Below are 13,260 nucleotides of genomic sequence, written 5' to 3' on the forward strand. Positions count from 1 at the left end.
AGTTACAATCCAGCACAGTCACAAAATAATATTAGCATAATTCCCTGAATGCCTGAATGTTGTAATAAAACAGGCATATGAAACGGCAGCAATGAAGGGTGAAAAGTGACCTGTGCAGGATGAAGGTATGTCTGTGAGTTGGGGAGTTGTGGGGGGTGTGGTGTGTACAGGTGTGCTGGGTGGCAGCAGGGTGTTAACAAGTAACAACCTGGGGGAAGAAGCTGCTAACCAGTTTGGCGGTTCTGGTTCTTATTCTGTCTGACTGCAGGAGGTCAAAGAGATCTCGGCAGCCTGAACAGGCCAGATTGAAAAGGTCAGGGGGTCATGGCTGGAGGCAAGGTATGGACGGGTTCAGATTGTTGCTTGAAGAGGCAGAACCCAATGTCTGGACAGGGAGTTAAGAGTTGGGCCAGATTGAAAAGGTCAGGGTATAGGGACCTGAGGCAAGGTGGGGACTGGACTGGTTCAGATCGCTGCTTCACATCTTTTACTCAGCTCTGCACTGAGCTATGGGATTCTCTTGCAGACTTCAGTTCAGAAACAATATTTGCTTGTGGTTACTGTTTGCATTTTTTTTAATGCACATTGGGGTTTATGGGCATGATGTTTTTATTTTCTGCACATTGGGTGTTAAACAGCCTTTATATATGTATGTGTACACACACACACACACACACACACACACACACACACACACACACCCCTCCACTCCCTTTCCACCCTCCACCCACCTTCTTCATAGGGTCCTTGCCCCCTCCTTCTTTAGACCTGACAAAGGGTCTTGACTCGAAACGTTGACTGCTTCTTTCAACGGATGCTGCCCGACCTGCTGAGTTCATCCAGCTTTTTTGTGCGTCTTGATTTGACCACAGCATCTGCAGTGTACTTTGTGTTTACCTTGGGGTTCAAATCCATACATCCTTCAAGGTCACTGCACAGGTTGATACGATAGTTAAGAAGCCCTATGGGATGCTAGGCTTCATTAATGGGGGATTGAGTTCAAGAGTAGAGAGATCATGTTGCAACTCTACAAATCTCTGGTGAGACCACACTTAGAGTATTGTGTTCAATTCTGGTCACCTCATTATAGGAAGGATGTGGAAGCTATGGAGACGGTGCAGAGGAGATTTACCAGGATGTTGCCTGGATTGGAAAACAAATCTTGAGGCAAGGTTAGCAGAGCTGGGGCTATTCTCTTTGAAGTGTAGAAGGATGAGAGGGGACTTGATAGAGGTCTACAAGATTATGAGAGGCATAGATAGGGTGGATAGCCAGTACCTGTTTCCCAGGGTAAGAATATCAAACACCAGAGGGCATATGTACAAAGTTAAGGGAGGGAAGTTTAGGGGAGATATCAGGGGTACGTTTTTTATACAGAGGGTTGTGAGTGCCTGGAATGGTGGTGGAGGCTAAAACATTAGGGGTAATAAGAGCCTCTTGGACAGACATATGGATGAAAGAAAAACAGAGAGTTACAGGGTAGTGTGGGTTTAGTACTTTTTTTAAGGAATATATGGATCGGCACAACATCAAGGGCTGAAGGGCCTGTACTGTGCTTTAGTGTTCTAGAAATTATGGAATCCCCCTATCACAGCTGCACTCTACTTCTCTCCTGCCTTTTCTTCTGAGCCACAGGGACAGACTCAGTGCCAGAGACCTGGTCGCTGCAGGTTCCCAATGGTAGGCTGATTCCCCTCACCCCCCCCCCCCCCAACAGTATCCAAAACAATATACTCATTACTGAGGTGAATGGCCATAGGTTGCCTATTCGCTCTCCTGACAGTCACGCAGGGAACTTGGGGGTGACTACCTCCCTGTAGCTCCTGTCTATCACCTCCTCCTCCTTCCATATGAGCCAGAAGTCACCACACAGCAGCTCCATTTCCTTTAACAGGGTCTCTAAGGATCGCAGCTTAATGAACTTTGTGCAGATGTGGTTATCAGGGAGACTCGAGGTCTCCCAAATTTCCCACATCTCATACTTGGAACACACCACTCCATCCAGATCCATTCTCAGTGCCCTAGCTACATATTAACAGAAAGAAAAAGCTTACTAGAAACTTACTCACTTAGAACCTGTTCCCACCCAGCTCTGTTCTCACCTAAGCCCGTTGAGCCAAAGCCAGTCCACTCTCACAATGCTCTACTCCAACAACGGCCGCTCCACTTACACCTCCTTTCTTTTTATTGGCCCCACGCTGATTTCAGTGCGCCAATAAGAAGCTGAAAGCTCCTGAGCTCTTTTTAAACCTTGTGCTGCGTCACCAATGAGCGAGCTCGCACGGTGATTTCAGCTCGCTGATATCATGACCAGAGAAGAAAATAGAGTCCTAAAGAAGCCGATAGAGTCATGGAAACAGGCACTTTGGTCTGGCCATTGCTCACACTTTTATGCCAGTATTATACTATTCCTGTTTTATTCTCTGCTCAAACCCATCAACATATTCCTCCCTTCACCTACCCAAGAGAGATCAACCTATCAAACTGTACATCTGTGGGGTGTGGGAGCAAATCACAAGCTCCACACAGATATTACCGGGGTTCAGCATTGAACCTGTGTCTCTGAAACTGTAAGGTGGCAGCTCTACTACTGAAAGCAGAGTGGTCAGTGTAGGCATTGATGATGTTGGTGGCCAGCTAGGGATGAGGGAACTGCCTGATGGTGACATCAGGAGAAGGCTAGATCATTGACTGGAATAGACGTGATGGGGGGCAATGTGGGAAGACAGCTAGGATGGGTCCTTGGAGAGGTCCAGAGGGACTGAGGGTGATACGTCGTTGTAGAGGATGATGGGTCAGTGGTTTGATTTAGTATCAGGGAACATATACAGTACACAACCTGAGATCCTTACTCTTCACAGGCATTCATGAAACAGAGAGCAAAAAAGCCCAAAGAATGAATGCCAGAAACTAAAAGTCCCCTTCCCCCACACACTAGCAGCAAAAACATCAACCTTCCCCCTCCTCCTCCTCCCAGATGATTTTCACTGACCTTGATAAATGACCAGTCTGTCTTTGTACTGTTCAGTCATACTATCTGTGTTGTTTCTTGCAGGTATGTTGAACAAAGTTCAGGTCTACTTCGGAATACATGACAGGTTAACTGGTTTACTCCAGACTGGTAAGTTCAATTCCACTGTATTTCACTCTCCTTTGTCATCAGCTGGGATGTGGCATGAATGCTATTATATAAAGTTCCTTATCAATCACCCCTCAAACAATAGCTTGAGTTTTGGTTGTAAGATACATTTAGTGGCATCCGTCTGTCTTGAAGGACAATGCGTGATCGTCTTCATCATCACAAGCCTGGGCGAAAGGTATGGAGATCCCGAGGTGCCTAGTCGTCAAGATCCCCCTCTCAGCCTCACCCGTGTAAGACTGTAAGACCATAAGGCATGGGAGCAGAATTAGGCCATTCAGCCCATGGAGTCTGCTCCACCATTCCATCATGGCTGATCCTGGATCCCGGATCCCACTCAACCCCATACACCTGCCTTCTCACCATATTCTTTGATGCCCTGACTGATCAGGAAATGATCAATTTCCACCTTAAATATATGCACGAACTTGGCCTCCACCGCACTCTGTAGCAGAGCATGCCACAGAATTACTACTCTCTGACCTAAAAATAATTCCTCCCTACTTCTCTTCTAAAAGGTCGTCACTCAATTTTGAGGCTGTGTGTTATAGTTCTGGATACCCCCCACCATAGGAAACATCCTCTCCACACCAAACCTATCTAATCCTTTCAACATTAGGTAGATTTCAATAAGATCCCCACACATTCTTCTAAGTTCCAGTGAGTACAGGCCCAAAGCTGCCAAATGCTCCTCATATGTTAACCCTTTCATTCTTAGAATCATCCTCGTGGACCTCCTCCGGACCCTCTCCAATGACAATGCCTCCTTTCTGAGATATGGGGCCTGAAACTGTTGACAATTGTGCAGCCTGATTAGTGTCTTATAAAGGCTCAGTGTTATCTCCTTGCTTTTATATTCTATTCCCCATGAAATGTATGCCAATATTGCATTGATCTTCTTTACTACAGACTCAACCTGTAAATTAACCTTCTGGCAGTCTTGCATAAGGACTTCTAAGTTCCTCTGCACCTCTTGAACCTTCTTCCCATTTAGATAATATTCTGCACTATTGTTCCTTTTACCAAAGTGCATTATCATACATTTCCCAACACTGTACTCCATCTGCCACTTTTTTGCCCATTCTTCCAGTTTGTCTAAGTCCTGCTGCAATTGCATTGCTTCCTCAGCACTACCTACCCCTTCATCTTCGTATCATCTGCAAACTTTGCCACAAAGCCATCAATTCCATTATCTAAATCATTGACAAACAATGTGAAAAGTAGCGATCCCAATACTGACCCCTGAGGAACACCACTAGTCACTGGCAATCAACCAGAAAAAGGCCCCTTTTATTCTCACTCACTGCTTCCTGCCTGTCAGCCATTTCACTATCCATGCTAGTATCTTTCCTGTAATGCCATAGGATTTTATCTTGCTAAGCAGCCACATGTGTGGCACCTCATCAAACACTTTCTGAAAATCCAAGTAAATAACATCTACTGCCCCTCCTTTGTCCACCCTGCTTGTTACTTCCTCAAAAAACTCTAGCAGATTTGTCAGACAAGATTTCCTTTTACAGAAACCATGCTGACTTTGACTTATTTTATCATTAGTCTCCAAGTACCCCAAAACCTCAACCTTAATAATAGACTCCAGCACTTCCCCAATCACTGAGGTTAAGCTAACTGGCCTATAATTTCCTTTCTTTTGCCTCCCTTCCTCCTTAAAGGGTGAAGTGACATTTGCAATCCTTCATTCCTCTGGCACCATGCCAGAATCAAGTGATTCTTGATTGATCATGAAGAATGGATCCATTATCTCCTCAGCAACCTCTCTCAGGACTCTGGGATGTAGTCCATCTGGTCCAGGTGACTTATCCATCTTCAGACCTTTGAATTTGCCTAGCACTTTTTCCTTTGAAATAGCAATGGCACTCACTTCTGCTTCCTGACGCTCATGGACCTCTGGCGCACTGTAGTCTAAAGGAAATATTATGAAGCAATACATTTGGCACCAGCTTGGCTGCAGCAGCTGCTGGAAGGATGTTCAATGATGTCCGGCTCCTTAGGGGCTCCGCTCTGGATTTGGTGTCTGGGTTTACTCCCATAGCCTTCTTCTCTCCCGAGGCTGCTCACAAGGAAGTGGGACTATTTACTCATAGCTGGTTTTCAATATAGAGGTAGATTGGGAAAATCAGGTAGGTGCTGGATCCCAAAACAGAGAATTTTTAGAATGTCTGTGAGATGTTTTTTCAGAGCAACTTGTGGTTGAGCCCACTAGGGGAAAGGATTGGGTTTTGTGTAATGAACTGGATTTGATTAGGGAGCCTATGGTCAAGGAACCCTTAGGAGACAATGATCATAATATGATAGAATTCACCCTGCAATATGAGAGGGGAAAGCTAAAGTCTGACGTATCAGTAGTACAGTACAGGGAATTATAGAGGCATGAGAGAGTAGCTGGCTAAAGTTGATTGGAAGGGTACACTAGCAGGGATGATGACAGAGCAGCATTGGTTGAAGTTTCTGGGAGTAAATCAAAAGGCACAGGATAGATACATCCCAAAGAAGAAGAGGTATTCTAAAGGCAGGATGATACAACCATAGCTGACAACGGAAGCCAAAGACAAGATAAAAGGAAAAGGGAGGGCATATAACGGAACACAAATTAGTGGGAAGTTAAAGGATTGTGCAGCTTCTAAAAACCAACTGAATGCAATAAAAAAAACACTAAGTAGGGAAAAGATTAAACGTGAAGTTAAACTGGCCAATAATTAAAAGGGGAGGCCAAAAGATTATTCAAATATATAAGGAATAAAAGAGAGATGAGAGTAGATATTAGACTGCTGGAATGTGACACTGAAAAGGTAGTATTGGGGGAACAAGGAAATGACAGTTGAACTGAATAAGTATTTTGCTTCAGTCTTCACTGTGGAAAATACTAGCAGTATTCCGGAAATTCGAGAATGTCAGGGAGCAGAGGTGAGTGCAGTTACTAATACTGGAGAGAAGGTGCTTGGCAAGTGGAATAGTCTGAAGGTAAGTAAGTCACCTGGACCAGTTGGACTTCACACCAGGGTTTCGAAAGAAGTACTTGATTGTGAATGCATTAGTAATAATCTTTAAATGACCACTAAATTCTGGCATGCTTCCAGAGGACAGGAAAATTGCAAATGTTAATCCATTGTTTTAGAAGGGAGGGAGGCAGAAGAATGGGAATTATAGGCCAGTTATTCTGACCTCAGGAAGATGTTGGAGTCGATTGTTAAGGATGAGGTTTCAAGGTACTTAGAGGCACATGATAAAATAGAACAAAGTCAGTGTGGTTTCTTCAAGGGAAAATCTTGTCTGACACATCAGTTGGAATTCTTTGAGGAAACAAAAAGCCGTATGGACAAAGGAGAATTGGTGGATGTTGTGTACTTGGACTTTGACAAGATGCTGTACATGCGTGCCTAACAAGATAAGTGCCCATAGTATTACAAGAAAGATATTAGCATGGATAGATGATTGGCTCATTGGCAGGAGTGAAGAGTGGAAATAAAATAGGCCTTTTCTGGTGACTAGTAGTGTTCTACGAAGGTTGGTGTTGGGACCATTCTTTTTATGTTATATGTCAATCGTTTGGATGATCGAATTAATGGCTTTGTGACCAAGTTTGTGGATGATACAAAGACAGGTGGAGGGGCAGGTGTTGAAGAAGCAGGGAGGAGACAAAGAAGTGGCAGATGGAATACAGTGTTGGGAAGTATGTTGTGATGTGCTTTGGTAGAAAGAATAAAAACATAGACTATTTTTCTAAACATGGAGAAAATTGAAAAGTCTGAGGTGCAAAGGGGCTTGAAAGTCCTCATGTAGGATTCCCTAAAGGTAAGTTGCAATGTTAGCATTCATTTTGAGAGGACTAGAATGCAAAAGCAAGGATGTAGTCCTGAGGCTTTATAAGGCACTGCTGAGGCCTCACTTGGAGTATAGTGAGCAGTTTTGGACACCTTGTCTAAGAAAGTATGTACTGACATTGCAGAGGAGGTTCATGAGAATGCTTCTGGGAAATGAAAGGGTTAACCTGTGAGGAAAGTTTGATGACTCTGGGCCTATACTCATGGAGATGAGGGGGAATTTCTTTAGGTGGTGGTGAATCTGTGGAATTCCTTGATATAGGCCGCTGTGGAAGCCAGGTTATTGGGTATATTTAAGGTGGAGGATGATAGGTTCTTGATTAATCGTAGCATGAAAGGCTACTGGCAGAAGACAGGAAAATAGGGTTGAGAAGGAAAATGGATTAGCCACAATAAAATGGCAGAATAGACTTGATGGGCTGAATGGCCTAATTCTGCTCCTATATTTTATGCTTTTTATGGTCGAATCGTATCTCACACTTTCTTATCCAAATTTTTTTTTCATATTAAGGGTTAATTGAGGGCTCCTGTACACACTGAGGATTCCTGCACTGATCCCTTTAGTATTCTACTGATCACAGACTTTAAATCATTAAAGCAATCCTGCTTTATGTGGAAGTTGCAGCAAGTCAAGGGTTAAGATGATGGCCGGGCAAGGAGAGTTTATATATAGTGTGCAGTTAACCCAGGCAGGGAGGTCTCTGAAGAGGATAGTTTCCCTTTGCACAACATGAGGCCAGAGCCATTTGTCATACCAAGACAAGATAAAGATGCAAATAAAGGATTCCAGGGTGACACTTATGATTGTAATAGTTACTTTACTACTTCTTAAGTATTTTGGCCTGAGATGTATAGATTTTATTAATAGCTGTATTATTGTAGTGTGATTGATTTTGCAAATAAGGAACATCAACATCCACATTGTTACCAGTTAGTCAACATCTGTATCCAACTAGTCAATTTCTGTTTAAAAATGGCATTTCTTTTTTCAAACTTCAGAACAGTTTGGTGACAGGGGCCGGGTTGTTCACCTTGTACGCAAGTAAATAAAGTGTGATTGAGGAACAAAGTTTTCAGAGTCCATTTAATCGATAACAACATCTGTCACGCTCTAATGCCAAGTCAAGTTTGGATCTATTTTGCTAATTTACCTAGAAATCCATTGGCTCAAACCTTTTCAACTAGTTTTCTGTGTGGTGCCTAATCAAAGACCTCATTAAAGTCTGTGTAGACTACATCAACTGTACTCTTCTCATCATTAGATTTTGTACCTTTAAAAACACAATTATATTGATAAATTGATAGTTGGTCGCATGTATCGATATTCAGTAAAAATACAGTCAGACATAGAGTCATAAAATACAAAAAATTAGTCATACAGAATCTCCCATCATCTAGGTTGCACTAACTATCCCTGATGAGAATCCAGAATAAAGGTCTCGACTAGAAAGGCTGACTATCCATTTAGCCCCCAAAGATACTGCTTGACCTGAGTCCCTCTATCAGTTACTCCACATCCCAGCATTTGCAGCCACTTGTGTCTGTTCTGCGTGATTAGCCCTTGCATTTCAAATATAGATTAATCCTATCTGTCAGACTCCTTTCCAAAAAATATTCCCAACCATTGCTTGGCTAATCTCTGCTGCCTTTCCTGAGTAAATGTAACACATTTGTTGACCTCCAGTCATCTGGCGCATCACCTGTGGCCAGTAGAGTTAAAATTCTCTGTTAGGATGCCATCAAGCTCTTGCCTTGCTTCCTATAGCAGCTGGGATATATCTCATTAGGCTCCTGAGGATTTATCCATCCAGTACTTCCTCCTTTCTGATGATAACATGCTCTAGAAACCCTCCATTTGCAACTGCAGTTTTTTTCCTTCTTAGTGAACAGAGTGCTTATTACATTAAGAGCTTACCAACATCCCCTTACTCAAGACACAGATTATACCTTACTTTCTTGCTCTAAACATACTTGTAAAGTTTTTTGGATTTTCCTTAATCTTCTCAACCTCTGATGCTTTGTGGCTGCTCGCTCATTGTATTTGTAATTTTTCTGAATATTCACCTATATATTCTATATTCCAGAAGGGCCTCTCCTGCTTTCTATACTCCATGTCTGCCATTAGGCTTCATCTTTTCCCTTTATCAAACCAAAGATATTATTTGACACTCTGGGCTTACCTTCCTAAACTTTCATCCTTATAGAGACACAATGGTACGAACTCTTAATATTTCACTTTTAAAAGATTCCCACATACCAGAAGTATCTGCTCCTAATTCACTTTTTCTGGGTTCTGCTTTAAGATATTGAAATTGGCCTTCCATAGTACAATAGGGTCTTTTAAGAGACTTTTGGTTAGGTACATGGAGCTTAGAAAAATAAAGGGCTATGGGTAAGTCTAGTAATTTCTAAGGTAGGGACATGTTCGGCACAACTTTGTGGGCCGAAGGGCCTGTATTGTGCTGTAGGTTTTCTATGTTTCTATATTTCTATAAATCAGGACCCTGATTTCCAGACCCTCTTTATATCTTTCCATAACTCAGAGTCGTGAAATCATCCAGCATGGAAACAGGCCCCAGAGCCCAACTGTTCAATGCCAACTAAGATGCCCATCTAAGCTATGCCCATGTCCTCCCCATCTGGCCTATATCCCTTTACACCTCTTCTATCCATGAACCTGTCCAAGTGCCTTTTGTTAATGTACCTGTTCTCTGACAACTCACTCCATGTACTGGGAACACCTGGGTGAAAACGTTGTCCTTCAGATCCTTAGTATATCTTCTCCCCTCCCTCTAAATCTATGTCCTTTAATTAATGATTCCCCAACCATGAGATAAAAACTAAAAAATCACCCTGTCCATGTAGTACTTTGTGGATTTCATACACTATAATATCATTGCTCATTCTCCTATGAATAAAATCCCAAACTGCTGAACCTCTCTCCATTAATCCCAGCAACATCCGTGTAAATCGCCCCTGCATTCTTTCCATATAGCAGGGTGATTAAAACTGATCATGATATCCCAAATGTGGTCCCACCAACGCCTTGTAACTTCCTGTGAGTTCACTTCTCTCAAACTGTTCAACCACAGATACTTTACCTCTTGCCCAACTTCATTTCCTGAGATTAGATCTGGTACTGTTGCCTCTACAATAATATTATCTACAAATTGACCTTCCTGATAAATTGCACCCCTCTATGTTTTTCATGCTAAGGCAATTCCAGTTACTATTGGGGAAATTGAAATACCTTTTTGTTTATGTACTTTTCTGTGAACTGTCTACATGTCTATCCCTCTCCTGATAACTCATTGAGAGACCTGTAGTAATCTGACAGTAAAGTGATTGCTGGGTCCATCCTTGTTTGTCATCTATAGCAATGATCTGGATGATAATGTGGTTAACTGGATCAGCAAGTGTGCGAATGACACCAAGATGGGGAGTGTGGAGGACGGTGAGGAAGGCTGTCAGAGCTTGCAGCAGGATCTGGACCTGTTGGAAAAATGGGCTGAAAAATGGAAGATGGAATTTAATACAAGCAGGTGTGAGGACCAACCAGAGTAGGTCTTATACAATGAACGGTAGGACATTGAGGAGTGTGGTAGAACAAAGGGATGTGGGGAATACAGGTCTATAATTCATTCAAAGTGGTGTCACAGGTAGATAGTGTCCTAAAGAAAGCTTTTGGCACATTGGCCTTCATAAGTCAAAGTACTGAGTACAAAGAGATGAGAGGTGATGTTTAATAGCTGTACCAACATGGTCTTCTACCAATGCTGCTCTGGCTTTCCACAGTGTATGAGTTCCCCATGGCTACTGTAGAAGGTATCAACAGGTAAGTCAACAAGCACCTGCAGGTGGCTGTGGATCCCCTCAAACTTTTCTTCAGTGGGGCTCTACATAAGATCAGGCTAGCTACAGCTTCCATTGTCATCGCCAGTGGAGGATTTCAAGGTGGCAAAGTGTAGAGTTGCACTAACACTGAGGAGTTCCGATGACAAGCTAATACACCAAGCATAAGACATGACATGATCAGGCTGAAAGTGGGCCACCAACATGGCCATAGACCAAGCAGTGAGCTCCCTGGAATTGACAGAGACATCATTGGCAACCCAAGCCTGGGATGGCAAGCCTTGGCTGTGCACACTTCCAGTGATGGGGGAGTGCATGTGCAAGGGATAGGTGTGACATAGTTCAGCCAGAGGTACAGAACTGTGAGGACGGAAGGTGGAGGCAGTGCAGTTGGGGGTCACAGAGAGCTTGGATGAAATGGGATCTTTCCAAGCACAAGATCACTTGGGCAGAGCTTTGGAGACTGGAGGCTTTCTGCATTTCTTTCCTCCTGTGGTTCATGTATGGCACTCTCCGTCTCACAGCTGCACACATGGGGGCTGAGAGAGGACCCTAACTGCAAGCTTTGTGTCTTTCTGGCTGTTGAAAAAGCAGACATGGCTGGCAACATCAGAATAATAGTTATGTTCGATAACACAACAGATGACTGGCTGATGTATACTGAACAAATTGAGCAATGTTTTAATATAAATGGAACAGCTGATGAGAAACGAATGCAATTGGTGGAAGAGTATAGTTTGCTTAGAAGTTTAACTGTTTAAACCAAACCAGCTGAAATGAGCATTGCTGATATTTTGAAAGTAATGCAGGAACATTTAGAACAGAAACCATTGTTGATTGCATAATACTTTAGGTTTCATAAGCCAAATCAGAAGGAAGGGGAGTCCATTAAATTTTAAGTGGCTGAGTTGAAGAGATTGTCTGAGCATTGCCCGTTCAGAAATGAGCTTCATGATGCACTAAGAGATCATTTAGTTTGTGGAATCTTACAAGAAAGCATTAAGAATGGCTCCTAACTGAAGCACAACTCACATTTAAAATTGCTGTTGAAATCACTGTATCAGTGGGAATGGTAGCTGGAGTTGCAGTCAAGAATGAAAATGAGTGTGAGAAAATTGCAATGTCTAAACTGAAATTGCCTGGTTGAACAAACTGTGTTACTGCTGTGGCAGGGGCTCATATACACCAAACCAATGCAGATTTAAAGGTGAAATATGCAGAAAATGCAACAAAGTAGTATACATACAAAGCACATGTTTGGCAGACAGAAGTAAATGAACTGCACTGAGAAGAGATAAAGATAAAATGTCAAGTACCGGTTTCAAAAAGAGAATCTGCATGCTGTTAATGAAAAATCTGATAAAGATCAGAGGAGATTTTGATTAAGAGAAAAATGATTTGCTTTCTGTCTATTATCTACACTTAGGAAAAGAGCGATGTCTCGTTAATGTCTCATTCAAAAGGAGGCATTTGCAACCGCAAAGGGCACCACCTGGTTGTATTAGGTTCTCAAGTGCCGAGAATGGAATTTGAATCCACACCTCTTCACGTTTGCAATGCTTGAACTGAGCTATGTGATATGCAGGATGCCTGTGCAGAGAGCAGGAGGGCACAGACTTGTGGCTCTGCTGCCTTAGAACTATTGAATTGCTGCTGAGATGTACTGAGGTGGAGTTTGAAAGAGAAAGCTCATCATTTGCATTTCACCATGTAACCACCAGCAAGTTTAGGCTTTTCATTAAAGTGTGCAAATCCAAGAAACCCAAACCTGTTTATGGGCCATTGTCAGAACGAAAATAGTACTTTGACACATGACTCTCTGTGCAATCTAAAGATGAAGTGCAAAATTATAACCTGTACCTGTACTGCACTTTCTCTTTAACTGCTACACTTCATTCTGCATTCTGTCATTGATTTACCTCAGTGCACTGTTGTAATGAATTGATCTGTAGCAACAGCTTTTCACTGTACCTTGTTACAAGTGATAATAATTCCAAACTTGCACTTACACTGGAGAATCTGTAGGGCGAACAATGGCAGGTTGGGCTGGGTACATGTGCTCCACCTGTAATTTCATTGAAAAGAAACAACCAGCAAGGACTAAGATGTTCATATTTTATTAATTGCTTGGGTGAGTATTAACTATTTATATTTGTATTATTCTTTTGAACAAAATTAATTCATTTCATGGCTTTGGAATGTCAGAATTCACTGCAGTTTTCACACGCAGGAGGTGAGGCTTGGCTGTCTTTTGATGAACTTTCCAGCCATGTGATTGGTCTGGATTCCTCCTGGTTTGTTCTTGTCCTTGCTGAGATGGGATTCTCCTGCCATGATGTAGGACCTTGTCACCACGATGTCTAGCAAAAGGGCTTTAGGTGATTCACACAGACAACACATTACTGGCTTCACATTCTGTGCTGAATTCAC

General features: G+C 42.6%; 1 protein-coding gene across 5 annotated transcripts in view; it reads left to right on the forward strand.

Annotated features, from left to right (window-relative positions):
- LOC132395842 (protein spinster homolog 1-like) overlaps positions 1-13,260 on the forward strand; it is a 209,040-nt gene that overhangs the window by 38,525 nt on the left and 157,255 nt on the right. For 4 of the 5 annotated variants that reach the window (XM_059972954.1, XM_059972950.1, XM_059972952.1 and 1 more), the window contains one exon: positions 3,056-3,121. In XM_059972954.1, coding sequence (XP_059828937.1) covers positions 3,058-3,121 — 64 coding nt within the window. In that variant the 5' untranslated portion in view covers positions 3,056-3,057. Of the gene's footprint in view, positions 1-3,055; positions 3,122-9,349; positions 13,209-13,260 lie in introns of those variants that run through there. The other variant, XM_059972955.1, reaches the window with a different exon arrangement.

This window comes from Hypanus sabinus, chromosome 6, assembly GCF_030144855.1.
Source record: "Hypanus sabinus isolate sHypSab1 chromosome 6, sHypSab1.hap1, whole genome shotgun sequence".
Lineage (NCBI taxonomy): Eukaryota > Metazoa > Chordata > Chondrichthyes > Myliobatiformes > Dasyatidae > Hypanus > Hypanus sabinus.